The sequence below is a fragment of the Echeneis naucrates genome, chromosome 15 (assembly GCF_900963305.1).
Source record: "Echeneis naucrates chromosome 15, fEcheNa1.1, whole genome shotgun sequence".
In the NCBI taxonomy this organism is placed as follows: Eukaryota; Metazoa; Chordata; class Actinopteri; order Carangiformes; family Echeneidae; genus Echeneis; species Echeneis naucrates.
Window position 1 is genome coordinate 3,998,793 of NC_042525.1, and position 27,094 is coordinate 4,025,886.

The 27,094-nt window shown below is 45.9% G+C and overlaps 1 protein-coding gene across 1 annotated transcript; it reads left to right on the top strand.

Annotated features, from left to right (window-relative positions):
• The first annotated feature begins 285 nt into the window (after positions 1 to 285).
• jag1b (jagged canonical Notch ligand 1b) lies at positions 286 to 26,701 on the top strand. The gene is made up of 26 exons (XM_029520605.1): positions 286 to 652; positions 884 to 1,189; positions 7,504 to 7,555; positions 9,904 to 10,161; positions 10,599 to 10,659; positions 12,839 to 12,969; positions 13,064 to 13,183; positions 14,457 to 14,570; positions 14,662 to 14,775; positions 15,444 to 15,557; positions 15,968 to 16,014; positions 16,530 to 16,703; positions 17,154 to 17,304; positions 18,260 to 18,424; positions 18,521 to 18,634; positions 18,750 to 18,863; positions 19,022 to 19,135; positions 19,523 to 19,639; positions 20,377 to 20,404; positions 20,809 to 20,894; positions 21,481 to 21,594; positions 21,680 to 21,789; positions 23,021 to 23,260; positions 23,701 to 23,832; positions 24,054 to 24,195; positions 24,712 to 26,701. Exons 1-26 carry the CDS (start codon positions 596 to 598, stop codon positions 25,185 to 25,187), a joined length of 3,651 nt encoding a protein of 1,216 aa, XP_029376465.1. The 5' UTR covers positions 286 to 595; the 3' UTR covers positions 25,188 to 26,701.
• The last annotated feature ends 393 nt before the right edge of the window (positions 26,702 to 27,094 follow it).

The window sequence follows — 27,094 nt, forward strand, 5'->3', positions numbered from 1 at the left end:
CTGAAAATATAATTCATTTACTTTTGGGTTTGTGGTCGTGATGACTGAAGTTTATTTCCACTGTCATTTTCCTAACCCATCACTGCCAGAGAGTCTTCAGAGTCAGTCTGGAGACTCCTGATGATTGTCCTCATATAGTTGTGTTTAGTTTTATTTATTTTTTATTTTTTTTGGGTTGAGGGGGGGGCGGGCCCTGCGCTCTTGCTCATGAATATGGATCACCGTGGCTCTGCAGACACTCCCACCCCTCCAGTCTGTTGAACTTGTGTTCAGGCTCCTGCCCGGACCAGCAGTCAGTCAGAAGTAGTCGGTCGGTGTGTTGCGCTCTGCTGCCGCATGGCTACTGTGTAAACTTTCTCCAGCAACAAGTGGACGCGGTCGGACGGGGAAGACCAACCGAGGACGGAGCCTCCTATGAGTCGGGAACCTGAGCTCCGCTGATCCGAGGTCCTGTCCTCACCCCTCTCCTTTATCTGTTTTTTTTATTTTTATTAGTTTTTTTTGGTCGTGCATGTTCAGACCCGGAGAGGAAAGCTCTGGTGCCGTGTGTCGGCCGGACGACGAGTAACTAACGAGTGGCCACAGCAGCCCGGACATGGTTGTGAGACGCGGCTCGGTCGTTGCTGCCTTTCTGCTCTGCTTCCTGGCGAAGGTACGTGGGGCGACTGCACCGGGTGGAGGTGTGTGTGTGTGTGTGTGGGGGGGGGCAGCTCGGCTGTGGTGGATGTACTTTGATTTCATATGTGCACGGATGTGCTAACCTCACAATACAACCAAGGCTCCTCCACCTGCAAGTGCACCTCTTGCTTGTTGTGTTGTTTCGTTACCGTTGTCTGTGTTAACGCTGCATTCACGGTCCTCTGGTTCTCCTCACCACCAACAGGTGTCGGAGGGATCCGGACAGTTCGAGCTGCAGATCGTATCGATGCACAATGTGAACGGAGAGCTGCTGAGCGGCGCGTGCTGCGACGGCCCGCGGAACGCGGCGGATAGAAAGTGCACGCGGGACGAGTGCGACACGTTTTTTAAAGTTTGCCTGAAGGAATACCAGTCCAGGGTGTCCGCCGCCGGGCCCTGCAGCTTCGGAATGGGATCTACGCCGGTCCTCGGAGGGAATACCTTTTCTTTCAAGAGCTCGGTCAGGAATGACAAATCCAGGATAGTTTTACCCTTCAGCTTTGCCTGGCCGGTGAGTTGGGAGAGTCAAACAAAACCAAACACACAACTTTCTGTGCTTTTCGACGCGCTTCTTCTTCCAAAAAAAAAAAAAAAGGGGGGGGGGGGGGGGGGGGACGAGTAAATGTGTGTTTGCGGGGCAATTGTGTTCAATTACTGTCCGCCAGTCTCTCTCTGCCTCTCTCTCTCTCTCTCTCTCCTCCCTCCCCTTCCCCTCCAAAGCTCGGATAGAAAGCTCCACAAAGAAAGAATGAGTTTCTCTTTTTTGCTTCTTAACCCGCTCTGAACCCCCCCACCTCCACCTCCACCTCCATTATCTGCACCAATTACCCAGCTGCAGGTATTTTTCTCCATCAGGCCCAGAGCTGTCTTTCTGTCTGTCCTGTCTAAATAACCTTAAAGAGTTCGAACCACCCACGTTTTCAGAAATAAGTAAAAACTTTGAAGGAAAAGATGCATTTCACTCCAACCCCTTGCTTTAAAAACTCCCTATCCTTCTTAAAAAAAAAAAATGTACCTCCATAAATATTTCCCCCTTCCTGGGCACAGTTCAACAGATTAAAAAAATAAAAATAAAAAGTTGGCTGAGCTTTATTCTCACTCATTCTTCCTCCTGTGTCTCCCTGGCAGCTGCTCATGTTGCACAGAACAGTAACTCTGGCTTTCTGGTTTCCTCAAGTGTCAGCTCTTCTTCTGCACTGGGTAAATAAATTGGCCGGACAGGCCTGTGGGAGCTGTTGTAGCTCTGTGAGAGATATGATTTGTCATGCCGGAGCACATTTGGATTCAGTAGAAAAAAGAAAAGAGAGGAGGGGAAAAAAAAAAAAGTAGGACTGCTCACAGACTGACTGGCCCCACAGCTTGGCCCGCAAACTCCTCCACTGTGCCTGATGGGTGAAAGGCACAGTTCGCTGGTATGTGTGTGTCCAATTACATCAAGGCTATTTTTACCCCAATCTTGATGGAAGTTCTTGTGCAGCAATGGCCCCAAACAGCCACAATAAGTGAACAAGCTGGAAGATCATGTGTGCGGTTTCCTTTTGTTTGTGTGTGTGTGTGTGTGTTACCTGCAGGGCAGAACAGATCCTTTGGATTTGTTTTCCTCTCTGAACTGACAGCCAGTTAAACAAAGTTCTCAGCAGGATAACATGCAAATTGATATGGTCTGTATTTTATTTTATTTTTTTTATTTTCTGTTCACTTAGATGCTATCTTACTTTTTTCAGTTTATATTCACACCATGGCAACACTAAGTTGGCATGGACGCTCACAGTCAGATTAGTTTCATGTTACTGTGTTGAAAATCAAACAGCACTTGTTGACACTGAAATGAAAACTGGTGGCATTTCAAGTTTGAGGTCTCTTCTAGCTTTACTTATTTCTTTTCTGGCTCGCTGAGAACTTGGGTACTTTGCTCCGAAATTGATCTTGAAGCCAGCTAGAGGTGCAAATTGTCAACAGCGGAGACATTGAAATACCACAAGGAGCCAGTGCAGCGTGTCAAAAATGAAGGAAATGTTTCAGTGGCTCAGCTGAGATGAACTCATTTTGTGTTGGAAGCAGACTTCTGAGATCTGTTGAGGGACAGTTTTTGTTGAAGGCTCTCATCCTTCACTACTCGTGTTTTACTTCAGTGCACATTAACAATGGGCAGGTTAGGTATGATATCACTCTTTGTCCTTTTTCATAAGTTGATTGGCTGTTGTGGACAGATGGTAGTGTGGTGCAACTGGGTTGTTGGGTACTCCGAGTTCATGAAGTCCCCCCCCCCCCCTTTCTATCCTCTCCTGTGAGCTGCATGAAGTTGGCCTCTTGTCCAGGCCAAGGGCTTTGTTTAAGTCACGCTCGGTTGGACCCCAGGCATTTCATCGCTTTAACCTTGCCACCCACGGTAACTGCTGCACTTAATGAGGCTGCACACATGTGCTCAGATCAGGAAGGGTAAGAGCCGGGCCATCCAGCTGAACGCCGTCGGCTGGGCATCTTTAACGGCGGCACATCTGTGTTTGAGAGCGCCCCGGGTTGGTTTTGACCGATGTGTGCTTCGTGCTTTTATTCCACAGAGGCGTGCGGGCCCTCAGTGTATCAAGCGGGGACAATAGTGTGCCCTCAGTGACTACAGCGAGGATTACAGAGCATAATAGAGGCAGTGCAGCTGTAATACCATTGCAGGGCAAGCAACAGGAAGCAGTTGTAGTAGACTCAGCAGTGATGAAGTCGGCTCTCGGGCAAGCTGTGCCCTAGCCTCTGTGGCCACCTCAGCACATTTGCCCATGTTACCTAGCAAAGAGGATCCTCCATAAACACAAATCTACTCAGTTTTACCTCAAACATCTCAAGCCATGATTTGATCTGGCACCCTGTTTATATTGCATGTATATTTTCCAGCATAATTTTTTTTCACACAAAGCTGGTACGTCCTTTCTGATGATTGACTTGTTGACAAGTGGGAGTCGTCTGAGAACTTGGATCAGGTGAGTCGTGGAACAATGGCTGGCTCAACCTTGACGGCGAGCGCTGTTGGCAGCTGCAGGGAGTAATGACATGTTTGTTTTCTATAGTCAGCTCTGATTTGGCAGTTAAGCGCAAATTACTTAAGTGAAAGAGGGAAAAGAAAAGTTGGTTGTCTCTTTCAAGCCTCACCTCACCCTCTGCCTCAAGAAGGAATTTCTCAGTGCAGTTGTCACCGCGACGTTGCATAATGTCCTAATGCTCTGCTGCTTATCGCTGTTGTTTCAAGCTGTATGGGAACGTGACATGCATTGAAAATGCCTATAATTGGGATCACCTGTGCGTTGTTTTTGTTTCCCTTTAATGGCTGGCGACCCTTGAGAAGTGCAGATGACCAGCTGCTTGTTTAGTTAAATGCTTGATACGGCTTTCATTCCTGGTCCCGGGTTCATGTTTTGATCTTGTTTGCCTTGTGAGAAATCCAAAATGTGTTTGCTTGGTCTTTTTTGTTTTAGTTGGCTAAAAGTGAGATTCTTTCCTCGGGGTGAGGTTCTGTCTGCAGGCTGATGCACCTTTTTCAGGATATTTTATAAGATGGGGATTATACATGTGCATTGTGATGAAAAGCTCTTGGCAAACACCACATTGCTTCCTGCCAGCTCATCAGTGCATTAAGTGGTTTTTAAGGAGATGGTGTGAATTCTCGGTTTTTAGGGCAGGGCGTGTTACTGAGCTGCCCCAATCATTGGTTTGATATGGCTGAAGTGATTGACTCAGGAAAACTGATACAGAAGGTCAACATCCCTTTGAGCAGACTGTTTACCTTTCCTCTGTGCAGAGTGGAGGCCGAGACCAGCCTAATCTGTTGTGCCTTGCCTTTGTTTAGACCTTTGGCTTTTGCCTGTTATTGTCAGACATACTTCTTTTATTTTGATAGATTTCCATGTAATGATACATCACATGGCTTCATTTTCAGTCGAGGGCAGGCTGGGGAGAGGCGTGTGTGTGTGTGTATTGAGAAAATTCCCCTACTGAGAGGATTCAGTAGTATTCTTTGGCAAGTCCCAGTGATTCAAACTGGAATGATCTTTATCGCTTATGTTGCTTGTCTGTTGGACAGTGTCTACTCGGCCAAGAAAGATAAGAAGACATATGGCCACACTTATTGCACTTGGACGTGTGTGTGTGTGTGTGTGTGTGTGTGTGTGTGTGTGTGTGTGTGTGTGTGTGTGAGAGAGAATGTGCTCTGCAGTTCAAAGAAAAGTTGTGAGTCAGCTGGGAGCCTGGGAAAAGTGAACCTGGCAGTGGCAGACAGCTCCAAGCTGATAACTGCCGAGGAGTTATAGAGTGCTAGTGAATGAGTCAGGCAGTATCTCACTTTCTGGGAGCAGTTATTGGGTCTGGAACTAAACATCCCAATAATGGCGAGGCTACTTGTTAGATCCAGCCATTATGACATTTTACTCGATGAGTTTTGCTTGGAGAAACATGAGTGTGCCAAAAAAACTTTTTTTTTTTTTTTTTTTCCTTTTTCTTTTCTCCCTCACTGTGAGGTTCTTTGGTGTGGTCATTAAAAAGAGGAATGTAGGAGAAATGCATGATTAGTCAACAGTTCTGCAATAGCTTCCATGTTTAGGCAAGTCTAAATCGGGCAAGGCATGGGTGTGTTGTCATCTTTTTGTTGATCTACTTTCAAAGGAATTGGCCAAAGTCATTTGAATTTATTCATCCTTGATGATTTTATTTTTTTTAACACCCCACACTCCACCCTCCACCCTAGCATTGGACACAATGTGAAGTCTCTGTGTGGCACAGGTGGACCTGTTGTTGCGATTGTTGCTATCGATTATGTGTATTTCCAAAATACAGAGTGATAAAATTCTGACGTGGATTGTAATTTTTTTTTTATTTTTTTTTTAAACCATTTCCAGCTCCTTGTGTTAGTCACACTTGCGTCAATTAAATGGCACATGGATGATTTCTATGCTGATTTTTAATGTGGTAATAGTGATGAGTTCCTCTTTATTTTTTATAATTTTGGATGAGCTCACTGTGTGTGTGTGTCTGTGGGTGTGGTCAGGATTTGGTCTGGGTGGCCCTCACATATAGATTTGCCTCAAGCTAAATGTTTACACAGTTGTATGTGGACATGCACAAGGCTGGGAAAAAAAACAGCAAAGCATTAATATGACACTGTTTAGTCTATGAAGTAAGCCAGAAGACTCTTGGTCTCAGTCTAAATTGAACTAGTTGGGTCACCAATGACTCACTTGATGTCTGTATCAAGCAATTGCAGCCATTTGTGACCAAATGTACTGTCCCACCTGTGTTGTTGTTGTTGTTGTTGTTGGTGAGCAAAGCTTTTCGAATAATAGCAGCCCTGATGAAATGCCCAGTGAAATGTTGGCACAGGATGAGACAAATAGCTACTGGAGAGATGGAAAGTTGAATAGCTGACAAAACAAGGTAAAGGCATGAAGAAGGGAGGGAAAAAGAAGCTCCAGGAATGAGTCATAGCTTCTTCATTCTTCCTGTTGAAAGTGAACAGGGGTTTTTCCTTTTCAGCAGATTTGTTTACCATGAAGTCATTGATGGGAAAAGGGACGTGGTTGCAATGCACAAATTGTACAACTCCTCCAGGCAGCATTGCAAGGTGTCTCTAGTGGATGCTATAACACTGTAAGTGGATTACGCTTTCTCACACTCGCATACTTTCTGCGCCGATTCCGTCGTTGGCGCTCACAGACGCATTGTTCCCTCCCTCAGCACCGCGGCACAAGGCACTGTGAATGTGTAAGCTGATATCGGTGTGAGCGCTACCGACCCTGAATCAGACAAAGCATTTTTGGGAGTGCTGAAATCAAGACGATCCCTCCAGAGTGTAGCACTCATTCAGTCCACCGCTGTCTCTCCTTTCCTGCAAGTTTTATTCTGTCTCACCATCCGTCACACACACTTTTTTTTTTTTTCTTTACATCTTTGCCCAAAAATCATTCACCTTCAGCACGTCAGCTGCCTGGACTCCCCAGAATTCATAACACTCAGCTAGAAGTTTATAAATGAGCATGAAATTGAAAATCCCATATATATTGCAAAACAAAACCAACTATGTGTTTCTCTGAACGCTGGAAATCATCCACTGGCTTCACTCGCCACTTTTTCTAAACATGTGGAAAAACTGTACCGATGGGGGGGCTGTTAGAGCGCGCAAGGTTACCACGGCTGAGCTGAAGACACATTTTTGGCATTGTGGGGATGAAGTATCCCTTTCTATGTGCAGTTCTTTATTTTGGCTTATTTTAGTCATTACTCCGGAGTCTCTCCTGTGCAGACCAGCGCTGTACGATCCAGATTTGAGTTAGGTTTTTTTTTTTTTTTTTTTTTTGGGTGCATCAGACTCCCTCCTGCTGTGCCCATGTGTCTAATCACTATGATGCAGAGACCACTGCCCCCGCCCCCCCCCCATAGGCTTATCCTCCTCTTAATCAGATCAACAGGGTTAGGCCACTGTTACAGGTTAACAGTTAGCAGCTCCTGCATTAGGCCTCAGTGTAAACTAACTCGATGAGAGGGAGATGAAACCTCACTGGCGAGGCCTTCGAGGTATTGAAAACCAAGAGAATCTACTCTTCCCTTTTGCTTATTTAACATCCAATCTGACTGTTGATGGGGTTGGTGAAGTGATTTATGTTTGACATTGGTTAAAGGGGAAACGTGTGGGAACTTCTACAAGTTGATTCGACGCTTTCAGACGGTGGCTGTCTGAGTCAGTGTGTTTTCAAGGATATTCATCGCCCAATTATTGAATGTTAATGTCAATAGTTTTGTGTTATGATTCAATGACTGTGCTGACACGTCTTGTCTTGTCTTCCTCAGCGGTCCTACACTTTGATAGTGGAAGCCTTGGACTTCAACAATGAAACCAGCGGTGAGTACCAACTGCTGCATTGCCATCATGCCTTTACACTTTTTTTTTTTTTTTTTTTTCTGCCCCCCCTCCCTTGACCGATGCAACAATGTGTAGGAGTAGTAATGTTGAGGGTCCGAAAAGGAAGTTTATTCTTCCTGCACCACCCCTCCTGCCCTCCTCCACACGGTCCACTGAGATTGTGTGTCTGTGGTAGGAAAGTGTATTGAGAGGTGCCTGCGTGGCGGCAGAGCAAGACAGGGAAGCCAAGGGGAGGAAGACGAAACGCTACAAGAGGCATGGGGGGGCGGGTGGTGGCACACAAGAAGGAAGTGTGGCAAGCTAGAGGGTTATGAAAGTGCTTTCATTGGGCCAATGACTGATGGCAGGTGCTGCCAGTCACTGAGTCGCGAAATGAAGAATTCATCCGGCCGCCCAGGCCTGTCGCTGGCGTCTCTAACCTCACCTATGGTACCTGACAGCTCTGACACAGGTGGGCTGCAGGCTGAGCTCAGGGTATGTGCAGAGGGAGACACTTTGGACACCATGAATGTTGGGAGAACGTGGTGGTAACTGTCTGTATTCTGGTCGCCAGGTTTGGTTTCTACAATTTCAGGGTTCTCTTCTGAATGACAGCATGATGAATCCAGCTGAAGGAGGGACTTATCCTATGCTTGTTTATGCAGGTCTGTCCGAGGTCAGCAAGGTTTCGGCCTTTTCTGCTGTATTTGCCGCTCCCCAGAGAGCTATTAGGGCATTGGTGTGAAAAGCCCCCTGAATGCACACAGTGGATGGTAGTCTTAGCTTCACCAGGCTAACTCACAGTTCAGCCACTTTTACATGTTGCAGCCATCCCTGATGTGGAAGATGAGTCATATCAAAGTGAAAAGTTTATTTTTACTTCAAAATTATCAGTGCTTACAAATTAGCAAAATTTTAGAACACCAAGTCTTTTTTTTTATTTATTTTTTTTAATCCATGTTTGAGATGAGCACTTTTTTTTTTTTTTTTTTTTGGTTTGGATTTTCTTTTCATATAAAACACATCTGATATTTGACGTTGACCTTTTCGAAGCCCGATAAAGCTCGTCTGATTTATGTTTAACTCGCTGGGCAGCAGGTAGTAAGGACGTGCTACTCCTGACACCACAGGCCAGCAGTTGGTAGAGAAATGCCACACAGTTCAGCTCTGGATTCCAGACCGCTGCGAAATGTTACCAGGCACTGTGATTTCAGGGCAACCCCCCCCCCGCCCCTGTCCTCACAGCCCCTCCATACACACTACAGCCCAGTAAATAAATGACAGCAGGTCCAGCCCCCACAGCATTGCGTTGCATCATACTACACAGAGGAGCGATTCACCCAGCGGTCAGCCACCTCTGCTCGTGTGAGCACAGTGAATAATGGCCGTGACACATTTTTCATTCTCTCCCAGGTGGAAGATTTAGATATCGGGTAGTGAGTGCTACGATTGCAGGTGAATGAGCGGTGTTTGTGTGTGTGCGTGATCTCCAGACACACAGTTTGTAGTGTCTGGAGATCGGGCGAAGCACATTTGCTCAGTTTGACTATTTGCTGTGTGTGAAGCTCACGACAACCCTTGGCTCCCAGGTCAGTCCTTGCCCGTTTGACAGACCTGTGACCCCCTCTGTGTTTGACATGAAAATAAGTCTGTTTCTGGGTCTAAGTCTCTGTTTGGAAAGTGTTGCACAATCACAACATCGGCTGGGCCTTTGCTCCCTTATCTGAAGTGCGTTTGTAAGTGTGTGACAAAGAGTTGACTCTAGCTTCTTTTTTTTTTATTATTATTTATTTTTAAAAAACTGTTTTTCAAGAATGGATGTGAGAAAGGCAGCCTGGAAAGAAAGAAGTGCTGATGGCACACTGGCAGAATTCCCAGCAGTCACTGTGGCATTGGTGACCTCGGGTTGTAATTTATGGTGGCTGCTGTTCTGCCTTCGTCTGTGAAAATGTAAAAGACAGCATCTGAGACCAGTAATGTCCTGAAGCTGTAAACCTGAGAATCAGAAACCATCCAGGAAGAGCCAGAGAAGGAGCGTGAGAAAAAGGGCAGTTAAGAGTGCTCATTACAGCCAGCTTTTTCCTTTTTTCTGCATTTCCTCCTTGTATTTTTCCTCCCGTCCGCTGCACACAAAATTGATTTTAATTATATACAACATGCTATCTCGGAGATCTTCTGCAATTTGTGTCAGCGTTTTTGGCTCCCCACCGTATCATCACAGAACATGGCATCTCCCAACTATGCAGTGGGAGATGCTGCATTCCTCCACTTTGTCAAACGTTTGAAGATTAATTGGTACATGAACTTCTGCAGCCAAAAGTTGACTGAGTTGAAATGTGGCCCTTTAGGTGCAGACGGGAGGTTGATAGAGAAGGCCTCTCATTCGGGCATGATCAACCCCAGCCCGCACTGGCAGAAGCTGCCTCACAACGGCCCCGTGGCCCAGTTTGAATACCAGATCCGCGTCAGCTGCGATGAGCACTACTACGGCTTCGGCTGCAACAAGTTTTGCCGGCCCAGGGATGAGTTCTTTGGGCATTACACATGCGACTACAACGGAAACAAGACCTGTCTGGAAGGCTGGTCTGGACCTGACTGCAACACAGGTAAGCCCTGCTGACATCACTGACTGGCCTTGATGGTTTCCATTTGGTATTTATGAGTGGGAGTGGCTCAGACTGTAATCTGTGATTCATGCTGATGCACTGTCTGATGTGTGCTTTGCATTGAATGCAAGACTTTGTTTCTGAAGCCTTGCTGCTTTTTCCTTTCCCTTTACCATTCAAATAAATCTCACTGCCTATGTGACCAGGAAGAACCCTATAACCGCAGAGACTCAGCCCAGGCAATTCCTTCTTTAATATTTTACTGTTATATGGTAGCGCCGCATTCTTTGTTTGTTGCCTGCCATATTTATTCTCGCAGGCTGTAATGATAGAGGGGTGTAATTGTATCATTTACTGCTATAATTAAAATGTGCCAAAAAACACAGCTAAGTTTAAACCCAGTTACCAGGCGGTAAATTTCTTCTGTCTTGTTCTAGCTATTTGTCGACAAGGCTGCAGCACTGAACATGGATCATGTAAGGAGCCAGGTGGATGCAAGTAAGTGAGGCTGCTCTTTATGATTTATTAAACAGTTATCATGGACTTTTATTGGATTTAACCTGTGATTTGTCAAACATGGTTTGTTCGTTATTTACTATAGAGGCTGCTTCCAGAAGCCTGCGGTGTGGATATGTGTGGTTTTGTCCAAACACCATTTCTGCCATGGCACTGATCTTTCCCTGTATGTTTTGGGGTTTTCAGGCCAGCAGGCAGTCAGTGTGCAGACTCGAGCAGAGGAGCAGGCCGAGCTGCTCGTAAATCTCTCATAGGGCTTTTGACTTGAGCTGCCAGTCCGGAGAAAGGAGAGGCTCAACTGCCAAGACTCCATGGTGGAAATGTGTAGCCTTTTACGTTTCCCCTCAAAACGAGGCAAACGTTATCAGTCAAATCGAGTGTGACATTCGGATGAGCCTTAAAGTGCATTGTTTGCGTAGCTAATGGCCTGCTAATGCTGTTTATGCACACAGCTGGAGGAAAAGCCATGCGCAGATGGATATCAGAGTTTGGGCATTGTGTGCAGGCACAGTTGTGTCTCATCCTCATCCTGGAAGAGGCCCTGCACTGTTAAACTCTTCCCACAGCTCACGCATTGGTGGCTCTGTTAGTTGTCTGATTTGGCCATATATCAAGCACAAGGACGATCAGGTTTGTTCATTTTGTGCAGCAGCTCTGTTGTTTTTCCCAAGCTTCTGACGTCATAGGGTTTCTTGTAAGTGCTTGTGTGGCCACTGGCAGAACAAGGGTTTGAGTTTCTTTAGTCTCTGTACAGGTGTGGCTATATTTAAAGCTCCGGGTTTAACTGTTTACAAGTAGTCTGCCAACAAACTCTCCAAGCAAGCTCTACTACTGTTGTAGTCTGAGAGTAGTTTCCCATCGTTGGGCTGCTGTAGTCTTTTAAACAAAAGGGCAGTCTGGCTTTTGACTTTATGGCAGCAGAACCACAACTAATGATGCTCTATGGGATTTCCTCATAGACAGCGTTTTTAAGTACTAGCCACAGTTTTCATTGTTTCTAATAGAGTAATAACAGTGCACCTGATTACCGCAGTGGAGGACTGATTTAGAAAAACATTAGCTGCAGAGCCACAACATACAGATTTCTTAAGAGACCTATTTTTATATTGAGGCTTAAAATCTTTATGTGCATCAGCTGCATTGCTCAATGTAACTTCACGTTCTGTGGTAATTTGCCTGTGTAATGATTGTAAATTATTTGGGAGCCTGCTGGGGAATCCTGTTCTGCTTCTCATGGAGAGGATTAGCACGCTTTTAAGAATAGCCTCTTTAATCACAGACTGACGTTTACTTAACCACCGCGTTTATTTTTACAGTCCATCCGTTTCTTGAGGCTAATCAGCCCACCGCTCGCCCCAGAGGGACACTGTTTCCTGTCGCTCGGCTCTATGGCAGCGACTGTATCGCCACTTCACCACCTTTTTTAAAGAGCAGACTTATCAGTCAGGCTGGATTGCTGTCGTAATTATGGAGCCCGGGAAGAAAAGGGCGACTTTATCAGTGTAATTACGGACCTGGACATTTCAGTGGTCAGCTGGCTGTCCTCCCCTCCTCAGCCTCAGGGCACAACGCTGCCTCATGGGAACCAGGGTGAGCAGCGTCAGAGCAGAGGAGGGCCGAACGCTCCTCTGTGAGCATGTCACCACTGCCAAGCCACAGGCAGTGTTGTTAAAGGAAGCATCTGGCCGCATGCTAATGTTAGCCGTGCTAAAGGTCCCATTGGAAGTGTAATTTAGTGTTTTGTTTTTTGCTGTTTGGTAAAATGCTAAATACTCCTGTCTCCCCGTCCCCAAGTACTGTTAAAAAGCTATTGCATAAACACCCTGCTGCTTAAGATTCATTTGTGGTCTTTTAAGATGCAGCCCGGTTGTGAGAGCAAGAATAGTACCTCTTTGTTTATTTCGTTTGGGCAGCAGCATGCCGTACACAGCGATGTGCACTTCATTAAGTTCAGATTATTGCCGGGCTGCTTGTAATGGAATTTGGAATAAACAGAAGATTAAGATATTAGCATTCCCACAGATCCGACTGGCATTACCAGACCTCTTATTGTTGTGAATTAACCTGGATGTTGTGCATGTATCAATGTGGAGGTTGTCGTTGTATATTTGGGCTCAGACCTGTCTCTGCAGCTGATGGCATGGCTCTCTGTGTCTTGCAGGTGTCTGTATGGCTGGCAGGGCCAGTACTGCGACAAGTGCATTCCCCATCCAGGCTGCGTTCATGGCACCTGCGTGGAGCCCTGGCAGTGTCTGTGTGACACCAACTGGGGCGGCCACCTTTGCGATAAAGGTTAATTCCTTTCTCCTATTTCATTCAGTCTGTGTAGGAGTGGCCCATGTTGTGTCAAAACAAACTAAAGCTGTGTGAAACACTCCTTTCCCAGATCTGAACTACTGTGGAACTCACCAGCCCTGCCTGAATGGGGGAACATGTATCAACACAGGACCTGACAAATACCAGTGTACCTGCACTGAAGGTTACTCTGGTGCAAACTGTGAGAGAGGTGAGTGCCACTAATGCTCTGTAAGATTTCTTGTTGGTCTTCTTGTCTTTCAAGGTTAGATAAATTTTAAAGTTGATTAAAGGAATTCATGCTGAATAAGCTTGAACATTTTCTGTCCAAAAAAAATTTAAATAGTGTTCAGAGATTCCCAATTTATGCTGTGCGTATAATATTTGGGCTAAAGGGGTTACCAAGACTGAGCTGGCGGACAAAAGGTCAGAGGTGCCCTCAGTTTGTAAACAGGCGGTGGTAACTTGGCAATAATCGGTTTCCACTCCAGCACCAATGGCTCCGCGAGTCAGGTGAGCCACCAGTTTAATCTCGAGGGGCCGCGGGCATCCCTTAACTCTGCAGGCTCTGCAGACGTATGGGTGCGACGCTGAGGTTCAGCTGCTTCAACCACTTACCATGGAGATGTTTTTTTTTTTTTTTTTTTTTCCCCCCTCCCTCATTAAATCTGAGCCTCTCAGGGTGCTGACAGCTTAACTGCAGGGATGTCAGGAAACCGTGCCCTTCATAACAAGAGGTCTGCAGACCAGGGGGACACCAGGCTTTGTAGCGCAGAGCCACAGGGTGCCACAGGGTGCAGCGCAGCATCCTCTGCACTCACGGCATACCAAAATCTGTACCCCTCCCACCCCCACTCCCCAACATCGCCTCCATACGCCTACTTATTCCCAGTCAATCATTCATTTTTGAATCATTTGGGGCTCACTCATCCTTAACTCATCCATAAAGCTCCAATGCTGACTTACCCCCACCCCTCCCACCTCCATCCTTTCTGTCTCTCTTTCTCGCCGTCTGCTCTCTCATCTTGTGCCGCCTCTCAGAAGAAGAATGGCGGGGAGTCAGAGGGAAGTCACGGTGCGTTGGTCAGGTCAACTTAGCATGAAAGATGATTTCCTGGTGGAGTGGTCTGTCAGGCGGGTAATGCGAGTGGGGGGGGGTGCAGGCGGGATTTTGAGCGGGCTTTTGAGATATGAGAAGAGGTGGGGTGGGTGAGGGGTGACAGGAGTTGACCCCTTGGTGGGTTCTGCTGACAGAGTGCTCTCAGGTTTTCCAGAGATGAGAGTCAGAAGCTGAAATGGATTTTTACATCTGTTTTGTTTTCGCCCAACACAGGATGGTTCAGTTTTAATTTAATCCCCAAAGAAGTGTCCTGAATTGACAATGGAAGTATCCAAGAGTGGAGTTTTCCCTCTTCAAATGACTCACTAGGGTTTGTCTCTGTGTGTGTTGGACCTATTTTGTAAAAATGTCTTTCACTTGCTAGCGGAACATGCCTGTCTTTCCAATCCGTGCTCCAATGGAGGAAGCTGCTCAGAAACCAGCCAAGGCTACGAGTGTCAGTGTGCGCTCGGGTGGAGCGGCCCGTCCTGCACCATCAGTAAGAACTCGTTCAACCTGCCCCCATCAAATGTCACCGTTCTCACAGAAAGTACCATGTGGAATAACCAGAAATTAATTCTCCTGCACAGATGTTGACGACTGCTCTCCAAACCCCTGCAACCACGGCGGCACTTGCCAGGATATGGTCAACGGTTACAAGTGCCACTGCCCCTCACAGTGGACAGGGAAGACATGTTTGATAGGTGACTTACTGGATTTCTTTATCAGAATAATAAATAAAGCCTCATATCGTTAAACTACTAGTCTTGCAACTTAAAATTCTTAGATGTTGTATACTTAAAAACATTGGACATGATATTTTGAGTAAAGAATAAGTCTTCCCACCTGTATTCAAATTAAGAGAAAAAAATTATGATTTAAAAGGAATGGGTGTCTTTGAAATAGGTAATGTGAGAACTAATGTTAAATATAGAAGTTTCATTTTTGGGAGTTAAATTATGGAATGGACTTAATGATGACTTGAAATTGTGTAGATCTGAGTTTCCAAAAAACTTTGACAGGTAAAATCATTGAGGATTACAATGTAAAATGGCTGAAATGTGTCATGATTAAGAAGAGTAATTTAGAGCAAATTGTATTTATGTATTTTATTTTTTACTAATATTGTGGGTTATTTATGGATAGTACAGGATAGGCAAAAAATAAGCCTCAGCTTCAGCCTATTCCTATTAAATGTTTAGTGCAAGCATGTATAAACATTTTTTGTAAGCTGATTGCACATAATTAAAGTTCTGTACTGTAGATTGTAACCAAAATAAAATATTCATACCTCATTCATCATCTTTCCGCTGCGTAATGCCTCTCAAATACACATGCAAATGCCTCTAACCCCCTCGCTTTCCCTGCTTAGATGCCAATGAATGCGACAGCAAGCCCTGTGTCAACGCCAACTCCTGCCGCAACCTGATTGGGGGATACTTCTGCGAGTGCATCCCTGGTTGGACGGGGCAGAACTGCGACATCAGTGAGTTGAAGGCTTCGAGACGAGACGCTCTTCCTGCCAGATTTTATTCCCTTTTCTGTCCTCTGAGTGAAGCTTGATTTAAGGCTGTAACATGAAGACGCAGAGCAAACAGCAGACAAATATGCTGTATCATTATTAGCCCCGTGTGTGGCCAAGGCTGCGGTGATTAGAGGCGGCTCAAAACAATCCCAGCACTAGTTTCACTTGGCAGCCGAGATGATTGCTCAATACTTTGTGCTGCACTGATTCTGCAGGCCGTGCTATCCAACTCTTGCAGGGCGCTCTCTAGCTCCGGCAATGTTTTTGAAGGCCCCTAGCATGGGAAACATAAAGCACAGACTTGTTTTCAAAGACAAGACTATTTAGTCAAGCTGTTCAGAATTAATCCTCAGACTTGTTTTCCTGTGCAGATATAAACGACTGTAAGGACCAGTGCCAGAATGGGGGAACTTGCAAGGTAAGTGTTTGGTCAAAAACATACTGCTTTATCTGGTATCACTTGTTTGTTTGCTTTATCGTGTTCCCTCTCTCTCTTATTTTGATGTTGAAGCATCAGACATTCAGAGCGGTTATATAAATAGCTGCAGTAAACCGTTCTCTCCAAACTGACAGTGGAATTGTTATGGAATTCCTCTCTGAAATCAAATCTGAGTGGAGTGGGTTCACAAGGGTTTCTAAGGGAGGGACACACAAGTTCCTTGACCACACCGGATTAAATTACCATAAACATTATTGTGTTGAGCCCATGCCAGGAAAATGTGTTGAAATAAATGCAGAGCTGTGATAACTTTTCGGCCCCTTCTTCCCTTCTCTCGGCCTCAGCCTTCGTTCTGTTCCCTGGTTTGACAGTTATTGTTTGAACCCCGCCCTGTCAAAACCGTTAATTAAATTTGTGGCTGCGTGAGGTTAACCCCGGTTCCACTCTCTTTCTGTCTCTTTCTCTTCCGCTCTCTCTCCCCCCACCCCCCCCAGGATTTGGTAAAGGGCTACCGTTGTCTGTGCCCCCCGGGCTTCTCTGGCGAACATTGTGAAAGAGATATCGACGAGTGCGCGAGCTCGCCGTGTCTGAACGGCGGCCGCTGTCAGGATGAGGTGAACGGCTTCCAGTGCCTGTGTCTGGCTGGCTTCTCAGGAAATCTCTGCCAGGTGAGACACAATTCCCACCACCATCCCTCACATAATTAAGGACACATTCATGCGTCTTCGCGTTTATCTTTCGGCATCTTGAGCTCTAGCCCGCCCGCCGCCAGCTCCCTGCTTGCCTGCATTGCTGTATCATCGGGTTTGTTGTAAAGTTTTCCTGCCCCACCCTCCTGAATCGCTGTTGTTCCATAGTCGTCCTTCTTAAAAGGGAGTGCTTTGTTGAAGCTGCTCCTGGCTGCAGTGGGATACATTCCTCAGTGCTGAAGACCAGACTCAGAGGACGGCTCCTATGTCTCTGCCCTGTTTCCCCCCCCTTCCTCCAAGCACTGTGCGTGTGTTATTTCCTGGCACGGCCTGTAGGGAGGATGCTGTGGGTTCTGCTCTGTTTAGTGTAGTTGAAACCATGTCGGCTATCAGGTTCACGGCTCCTTCTTCATTACCTTTCTGCCCTAGCTGGATATCGATTACTGCTCGCCCAACCCCTGTCAGAATGGTGCGACATGTTTCAACCTGGCCACTGACTACTACTGCACCTGCCCAGAGGACTACGAGGGCAAGAACTGCTCCCACCTCAAAGACCACTGTCGCACCACCACGTGTAAAGGTACGTCTTCTGCAGACAACAACCGCAAGCTTTTTACTTTGACTTTTTCCAGAACATTTCTGAAAGGTGATCTGCATAGCGTGCAGTTCAAAAATGCTGAATAAGCCCAGGTCTTCGCCATTAGGCTGAGCAATTTGCCCACACTCTTCCCAAAGAGGCAATACCTATACTTTAGTTTTGTACTTTGAAGCGTCTTGGCTAAGGTGTACACGTTTTTTTTTTTTTTTTTTTTTTTTTGGGGGGGGGGGGGGGGGGGGGGAGTGTAGCATTCTTGATGAATACCCCCCAAATCTCCTCAGCAAAGCTTTTCCAGTGATTCTCCCCTCCTCTGAGTTCTCTGAAAATCTGGCAAAAGGCTGATAGCACTGTGTGTGTTCTTAGTAATGACTTGGTGGGCTACCTCTTCTTCTTTCCCCTCCAATGAGTGCACGCATTTTTGTGTGTGTAATTGAGTGAGTGGACCAACCACGGCGTCAGATACCAGACGGTGAGATCCTCTCTGCTCTTGGCAAGAATTAAGTGATTACAGTGGAGAAAACTCACCCCGTGCTGTTAACCTGATCAGACAGGGGGAAAGGAAGGGATTTCAGTGCAGAGAGAAACAGATCAGTCTGAATTGCTTATGAAAGCATAAGAGTTTCACAGTTTATCCTCTCATCCAGTGTTTTTACTTCTTACACTGATACACTTTTTTTTTTTTTAATCTGGGAATTTTCACCAACTTGTCATTATCATTCGTAAAAGCCTGCTGCCTTGTCGATCTTGCTCACTGTGTTCTGTCTTGTTGGTCATCAAGCTCCTGTTGCGTGCAGACAAGTCGATGGCTGAGTTACTCTTGGTTGTGTGCCAGCGATTAGCTGTTACCTGGAACGCAGACAAAAGCAAACACTTGTTCCAAACCATGAGCCGCAAACATGCTGCACCAGTGCGTTCTGACTTTCTCTCATCTCCACAGTGATTGACAGCTGCACGGTGGCGGTGGCATCCAATAGCACTCCGGGAGGAGAGCGCTACATTTCATCGAACGTGTGTGGACCTCATGGCCGCTGCCGGAGCCAGGCCGGAGGCCAGTTCAGCTGCGAATGCCAGGAGGGCTTCAGAGGCACCTACTGTCACGAGAGTAAGACAGAACACAACTGTTCACCACCAATCGGGGGGAAAAAAGCACTCTTAATCTTACTTTTTTTTTTTTTTTTTTGCCCCCTTCTGCTTTCAGACATCAACGACTGCGAGAGCAACCCATGCCGAAATGGCGGCACGTGCATTGACAAAGTCAGCGTGTACCAGTGTATCTGTGGTGACGGCTGGGAGGGCGACCACTGTGAGATCAGTGAGTAGGAACCCCACCCACTTTTTTATGACTCTCTCTGATGTTTAACATGAAAAGTCATAAAATGGTTTGATACATGTTTGTAAATCATTCTTCTATTCAACGTCTCCATCAGACATCGATGACTGCAGCACCGGCCCCTGTCATAATGGAGGGACGTGTCGGGACCTGGTAACGGATTTCTTCTGCGAGTGCAAGAATGGCTGGAAGGGAAAGACGTGCCACTCCCGTAAGAGAGCACTACTCTATTCTACTCTTTTTTTCTTTTTTTTTTTTTCTCCCACCTGTGTTGTCTGTCTGATGGTATGTGCTCTATATAATTACCAAACGCTCCTTTCGGTGTGTTTATTTAGACATTTTAAGTCTAAGTCTTAAATCCCCTTCCAGGTGAAAGTCAATGCGATAACACTACTTGCAATAACGGAGGCACCTGCCACGACGAGGGCGACACGTTCCAGTGCACATGTTCGCCAGGGTGGGAGGGCACAACGTGTAACATAGGTGAGTGACAGTGGTACTGTTATATTATCACACAAAAAAAGATAGGTTTGGGGGAGGGCCTCATCCGACGTGACATATTAATCAAATCTGTCAGGTAAGGTCCACAAACAGTTTTTATCCCTTCCCTCTGTCATCGCTCCCTCTTCACCCATTTCTCCCTCTCCTGCCAGCGCTGACAGATATCCGCTTTAAATTACTGATTGCGCTGACAATGCGTTTGAAGGTTGTGGAATGCGGATTCCCTCAGAGAAAAACGGAAACGAGGGCTGAAAAAGGCCAAACCAAGAGCCGCCTCCTGTGGCTGTTTAAGGTTTATTATTTTACTGATAAACTTCTGCAAAGCTCGTTGACCAAAGCTACATTCTTTTTCTGTCCTCCTCCTCTCAGCCAAAAACTCCAGCTGTTTGCCAAACCCGTGTGAGAATGGCGGTACCTGTGTGGTGGCCGGGGAGTCGTTCACCTGTGTCTGCAAGGAGGGCTGGGAGGGGCCCACCTGCACCCAGAGTAAGTGCTCCTTACGGTGGACGGTTATTGCTTTTAAATGATAGCAAACGTCTTGCTACCCTGTGCAAAGGTGAAGTCCTGCGGCTGACTAAATCCAACTCTCTTCCTTTCTTGAATTGCTACCTTTTTATCCCCCCCCCCCGCCATGAGATGAGGAGGAGGCGGGGGTGAAAGAGGGTCTACAGAAAGTGGAGACAGATGTTTCCCTCCCCTCCGCCTCTTCTTCATCCAACAGCCCCCCCCCCGCTCCCTTCGTCACATTCCTGTCCAAACAGTGACATGTCGGCTTGTTCCACAGCTCTCCTCCATTTCCCTGGCTTTCCTGGGATCGCTGCCCTGGACACATGTTCTCCAAAACATAAATTCCCCCGACTTTTTTGTGACGGAGAAACAGCCGAGTCGGGAATGTGGGTGTGGAGGTGTTGTCAGTCAGGGAGGCTAGGAGGAGGAGGAGGATGATGATGATGATGGGTTGGGGGGGGGGGCTTTTTTTTTTTTTTTCCTCCTCCTCCTCTGTAAGACTGTAAGTTGACTCAGTTGTTTGCTCAGCATTTGCTAATAAAGAAGAGTAATTGGTCCATACCTGACCAGCCCAACACGCCTCTGCACTCGCAAGCTCAGACGTGCTCTTCACTGTCATCTGCATGAAACACTTTGATGTGAGAGGGAGGAAAAAAGACAACACACTCACTGCTCTCTCTTTCTCCCCCCCCCTTTTTTTTTTCTTTATCCTTTAGATACCAATGACTGCAGTCCCCACCCATGGTAAGTGAAAGCTTAACATTTCCTGTAAATGTGGTTGACTGGATGGTCGTCGTTTCGAGCCTTCAGGCTTTCCATCTCCGTCTGTGTGCCTCTGCTGAGAACCAGGCACGCACCTTTCCATGTCATTTCTGGGAAGAAATCAGCTACATCTTCCTTTGTGAACTCTGACTTCACTTTTGTTTAACCACACACTCTTGTTCCAATAGAAGGAACAAGTATGATTGCATTAATTACCTTTGAGAATGATTATTATAAGTTGACTGGTGAGAAAATTCCAGAGTGGAATTGTTTTGATATGGTAGAATAAGAGCATGTAGAGATGTTGTTCTATCAGCCTGCGGGTATGCTGAGGTACAAACTCACCCATGCGTCTCTGTTTTGCTTCTTTCTTTTTTCTTCTTCAGCTACAACAGCGGAACATGCGTGGATGGGGATAACTGGTACCGTTGCGAGTGCGCCCCAGGCTTCGCAGGTCCAGACTGTCGGATCAGTGAGTATTAACTCTGCCTCCCGCTCCTCCTTGATCCCTGTTTGAGCCGGCCCGGACCGCTGGACTGTCCCAGTGGCACTCAATGGAAGGTCTAGTCGGCCAATTATCTTGTGCATTGGGCTGCGGTCCAGGCCGAGCCATTTCGGTGTCACCTCGCTGGGCCCTGCTGCTGTCCCCGGGGGAAACCGGCTTAGCAGGCCAACAGCTAATCAGCCATGCTCTCTGACACTGATTACACAGATTGTTTTCCTTCTTAAAGGCTTTCAGATGGCCACATTCTTTCCCATTGCAAACTCTTTGTTCTGCTAAGTCCAGCCTTTAGCTCCTGCATACCTGCTAATGATGCTGCTTTTAATAAAGCTGCATGGGGCAAAAAATGTCCAGGCCTGATTTAAAGCATGTTTGCTCCTTTTTTATGAACCGACATGTAGTGTATGTTCTGTTCAAATGACACGGGACCTCGGTGGATTTAGCCCAGGAATTAGATTTGTGTGCTGGCTGCTTAACCCAATATTTGTGCGCTGTCTGGCCGTGCTCTTTATTTCATAAGGGAGCCATTTCTTAACTCTCACTCTCCCCCTGACAGATATTAATGAGTGCCAGTCCTCCCCGTGTGCCTTTGGCTCCACTTGCGTGGATGAGATCAACGGATATCGCTGCTTGTGTCCAGCAGACCGGATGGGGCCCCACTGTCAAGAAGGTAAAAGTCCACATGGGCTGATAAAAGACATTCACATAACACACACACACTCTGGTTCCTAACACTGTGGTTGTTTTCAACACAGTGACAAGAAAACACTGCACCGTTAACGGACAAGTCACACCTGACGGTGTCAAATGGGACGAAGACTGCAACACATGCCACTGTTCCAATGGGAAAGTTGTGTGCACAAAGGTACGTCCAAAGTCGGTAACTAAATTAAGAAGTATTGCCAAAGTGAAGTACTTAAGATGGCTCCGAGCATCCGTGAAGCACATGATGTCATTGTTTACGAATGGGAGAATAACTATAATGCTGCGTCCCAGACACGATCTTCACAGATCTCAGGTAGGGCCGTGCTGGGCTACAACAACACTGTCGCAGGGTGGGGTCGGTTCAGGAGTGTCAGTTTCTCTACAGAGATGATGCCATTTGTTTTGAGAAGAAACACAAAAGCCCTGTCTGAGATAGGTTTCAGATGCCAGTTCAGGGTCTCGAGAGACGACATGCAGTCGAGGCCTGAAGTAGTGTTATCATTATCATGCTCATTTAATCCAGCAGGTGAACAATAGTGATAGCCCCCCCACCCCAGGAAGAAAAGGCTCCATGGGGTGAACATGATCTAACCCTGTAAGGTGCAGGCTCCCATGCTAAACATAGTCTGACTCATGCAGGTTCTACAACCTTTATTCTCACAGGAGTTTGGCTTTCTCATGAAGATTAGAGAATATCAGATGTGCAGCGGAGAAATATGAATCTTTAGAGTTGCCAATAGTCCAGTCCAGTCCTGGACTGGGCCTGGCATTGAATCTGTGGAGCTCAGTGCTGCAGAGATGTTATTGTAGGATTGAGAACTGTCAAATACTAAAATGTGGCTTCAAACATTTGGACAAATGAGACAGAGCGTTGACAATTGTGACACAGTTGGCTGCAAAATCTTTAGTTATAGATGTTTTATTCCATAGATGAGAATTTATTTACATTAATCACTCACTACTAAATTAACCTTTTGAAGACTTTGTTGGAGGATTTATATATTTTTAAGTTTTTGTTTTGTTTTTTTTCTTACATAATCCAATTCTAAGATCTATTGAATGTAGGCTCAAAACTGTTAAGTTTGTCTGTTCTTTTATAGCACAATAACCCAAATATATTATCAGAGCGAGCCAGCAGCCATGCTAACATGCCAATGTGAGCAGGTTTACAGCAGTAGTGTACAAACTGAATCCCAACAACCACCTTTTCACTTCACTAAAATTCATTAAAGTTGGTGTGACCTTTCTGCTGAGGACCATAAGCGCCTGAATATAAGTTTATGGAAATCATTCCTTAGAAAGGGGAGATATTTTAGTCTGGACCAGTGAGACCTTGTCAGCCTCAGTCCTGGTTTTATTTGTTCTAATCTGAAGTAAATCTGTCTCTCCAGATGTGGTGTGGCCCCACGTCGTGCAAACTGGGTGCCAAAGGTCGAGGTGGGTGTCCCTCCGGTCAGACCTGCATCCCCATCAGGGAGAGCCACTGCTTTGTGAAGCCCTGCCCTGACTTTGGAGAGTGCTGGCGCTCCAACCCGCCCTCGCCTCCCATCAAATGCCACCCCAGCTCCAGTTACCAGGACAACAGCTGCGCCAACATCACCTTCACCTTCAACAAGGAGATCATGCCTCGAGTGAGTTACCTAGGCACCCGGGAGGGCGAGATTGAATTAAACGGGTCTCATTTTTCTTGCCTCTACTCCACCAATGCGCAATTTGTCTTAAAAAAAAAAAAAGAAAGGCGCTATGTGCTGCTAAAATCAGGCACCCACCACTTGGCAGCCCCCTCTTAACCCCTCCACACTGTAAGATCAATTTCAAGATCATGTGGATTTGAGGTGAACAGGACCGCTGCAGACTGTCACCACACAGGATCACCACTCTGCCAGTTCCTTAACAGGCATGACAGCAGATAGCGACAAGCATATGAGCCTGTGGTCTTTTATCTAAATGAGGTGGATCCCAACCAGATGGCAAAACACAGGCCCAGCACTTCCTCCCTGATTGCCATCTATTTTTTTTTCCTCGGGCTCTGACATTTGCTTGAACATTTGCATTTCTTTCTCCTGCCCAGGGCTTGACTGTGGAGGAAGTGTGCAAGCAGCTGAGGCACTTGTACGTGGTGAAGAATTTCTCCTTGGAGCATTCTGTGTCCATAGCCTGTGACCCCTCGTTCTCAGCCAGCAATGAAATCCACGTCTGCATCGTAAGTCCCTCCCCCTCGCTCACACTAGCACACACACTGAAAACGAGTCCTTGATTTATGGCCTTCAGCCTGCGTTCTTAGCAAAGACTTGCTCTGTTGTAAAGCATGGTGATAGAAATGTGCTTGTTTTTGTGTCAATCAGTGTTGGAGAAGATCAAAGCTGAGCAGATTTTAAATCTTTATTTTATTTTTTTTTTTTTTCTTTGCCATGTCACGTCTAGTCCACGGATGACCGCCGCCTGGACCGGAGCCCCATCAAAGAGATCACAGACAGGATAATCGACCTGGTTAGCAAACGGAACGGGAACAACACCATCATATCCGCCATTGCAGAAGTGCGCGTGCCAAGCCCAAACAAAACTGGTATGAACTACCTCCACCTTGTCTCTTTTGAAATTTCTGAGACTTGTGGGAGGATTTGCCTCCCCCTCCCCCCCCATCAGATAAGATTAGCCAAGATCTGAATATGACACAAGAAACCAGAGAGAATTAATTCCCCTCCCTCCTACAGAAGTTGGCCCGCCCAGATCTGCCATCTTACACGGCAGTTGTAATGCAACTTAAAAACAATCTAGGCAGGAGAAGTGGAAACCTTTACAGCAGAAAAGGTTAAAGCCGTTTGGCTCTGTGACTTCAGATTGGCTCACATTGTGACTGACTTGTAGCATGAGTCCCACATGTGTCCACCATTCATCAGCACTGACAGCAGACTGCTGCCACAGCCAAATAGAAGCAGCGTCCTCCCTTGTTCAGAGCTCAGAGGTCAGGTTACACTGGCAAAAGCATGCTAATGACTTAGCAAGCCTGACAGTGATTAAAATAAAGCCTATTGTGGAGGCTCCTCTTTAACCTGTGATCGTCTCCTTTTCTGTCCATCAGACTACCTTGTCCCGCTCCTCAGCTCCATCTTCATCGTCATCTGGGTCCTCGTGCTGGTTTCCATTTTGCTGTGGTGCATGCGCCGCCGGCGGAAACAGAGCAACCATAACGGGACGTCGGCGGCCGGCTCCGAGGACAACACCACCAACAACGTGCGGGAGCAGCTCAACCAGATCAAGAACCCCATAGAGAAGCACGTGGGTCTCACTGTGGCCATCAAAGATTACGAAAACAAGAACTCCCTCATTGCCAAAATAAGGACAAATCATCCCGAGGGGGACGAGGACGACAAGGAGAGGCACTTGCAGAAGGGCCGCTTTGCCAAACAGCCAGCATACACACTGGTGGAGAGGGATGAGAAGACGCCCATCTCCAACCCAAATTCCACATCCAAACATCCTAATTGGACTAATAAACAGGACAACAGAGACTTGGAGACAGCAAACAGCATAAACAGGATGGACTACATTGTATAGCAGACAGCTGTGTTGCTGCGCAACCAAGCCTAATGCCTTCACACCCCGGTGGTGGGTGAAACAGGGGAGCTTTTGGCATGTGTGGTTAGTAAACTGTCGTGTCAGTCAAGATCCCACAGTATTTTCAGATATTCCCCGTGTTAATTTAAGTTTTGACAAGCTGGCTTACACTGGCAGTGACAGTTGCTTTGGTTGGCTGGAAACACAAGGCACTGGTATACATTTCACTGTAGAACTAGCTGCAAAAGTGTCTTCCTATGCATTTCATTTTCCCTTTTTTTTTTTTTTTTTTTTTTTTTTTTTTCAAAAAAACTAAAAACAAACAAAAAAAACAAAAAAAAAATGTTGTGGACACATGGAGGGGGGCTCCTGGTGTAATTGTTGTACAATGACTAAAACAACCCGACGTGTTCAACACTAGAGCTAATTATTTTTAGTACGTGTTTGGAATTCTTTCTAGTTCTGTTTGGAGAAAGTGCCTTTTCAGCTTTAGACTTCAGCAACTGTCAAATAAGGAAAAAAAAAACTAAGATCAACTTTATTATTTATTTTTATTTTTTTTTGGGTGGGGGGAGGGAAGGGCTCGATGTCAGCAGTTGCTGCCAATATGAAGAATTTATGTGTCAATTTAGAACATGTAGATATGTACATTTTTTTATTAATCATTGTGTATATTTGATTTATTAACTTAATAATCAAGAGCCTTAAGATATCATTCCTTTTTATTTATGTCTAGTTTGAAGGTTTTGATAGCTGTGGAAGCCTACCATTTCTTTCAGTGACTTAATTTCATTTTTTTTTTTCAACTTATTTTATAAAAGCCAAATTTCAAAGTCTCAAGATCGGCTCTTCAGGCCTGAAAAATCTTTTCTCTTTCTTTTTTTTTTTTTTTTTTATTATTATTATTATTTTTTTTTTTTTGTTCTTTCCACACATTTGACATTTCATTACTTGTTGCCAGGACCTTGATTGAAGGCAAGTGAGGTTAGGACAACAGAAACTCATGGCTGCTGGGAGGGATGGAGTCATGGTGGCAGACATATTGCTTGCCACTGATGGATACGTAAGGGAACAAAAAAACAAATCCTTCAGCAGCTCCAGTTTAACCCATTGACACATTTCAAAGGCTGTCCCAATCCATCAATTTACAATGCAAATCACATCAGTAGAGACAAGCCAGAATTCCCATCTGCTTTAGTCAGCGTACGATCATAAGCTAGACCACGAGTACTTGAACAGTAGGGGGGCGATGGGAACGCTGTAGGATCAGACTGTACACTGCCTTGCTCTGTGCACATTTGTTTCTTTAAAAGGAAAAAAAAAATGAGGCTCTTAAAGACGAACATGTTTTATCTCATTTGTTAACCCTTTGAGATCATGGCAACATTTTGTCCTATTTTTGACTTTGTGTTATGAACTTGAGAATTATGTGTTGATCTGGCAATATATTTTTGAAAGTCATATTTATTAAATATTTTGTATGAAAAGAGAATTAAAGTTGTCTTTGTTCTGGAGAGCGAGTAAAGAGTCTGTCTGTGACACATCAAGCCAAACATGTCTGAGCATTTGAAAGGTTTCTCATGCAGCTGGCGTGGGAACTGCTGCTGGAGCAGCATCATAGACTTGAGCAAGGTCTCGCTCCAAATGTGTTTGCATCTAATTGCGTTGCAGCAAGCCGTCCTCGTATTAAGTCAATCCAAGAGACAGAAATAACATTTCTGCTCGTGATCCCCGGCCAATAGATTTAAGTAGCAGGCTTAACTAAGATTTTGAGTTGTTGAGGTGAACTGACTTAAAGGTGTCCTTTCAGAATTTGTTTAAACAGGACTAAAGCCGAGTCAGGAGATTATCAACACCTCCTGAGAGTCACCCAAAGGTCAGTTTCACAAATCCCCCCTGTTGTCTCG

Excerpts from the sequence above, each read along its gene's own strand:
- jag1b (XM_029520605.1), top strand. The coding sequence starts at position 596 with ATGGTTGTGAGACGCGGCTCGGTCGTTGCTGCCTTTCTGCTCTGCTTC. Across the intron at positions 653-883 it reads TGCTCTGCTTCCTGGCGAAG|GTGTCGGAGGGATCCGGACA; the intron begins GTACGTGGGGCG and ends CACCACCAACAG. Across the intron at positions 21,790-23,020 it reads GGAAAGTTGTGTGCACAAAG|ATGTGGTGTGGCCCCACGTC; the intron begins GTACGTCCAAAG and ends CTGTCTCTCCAG.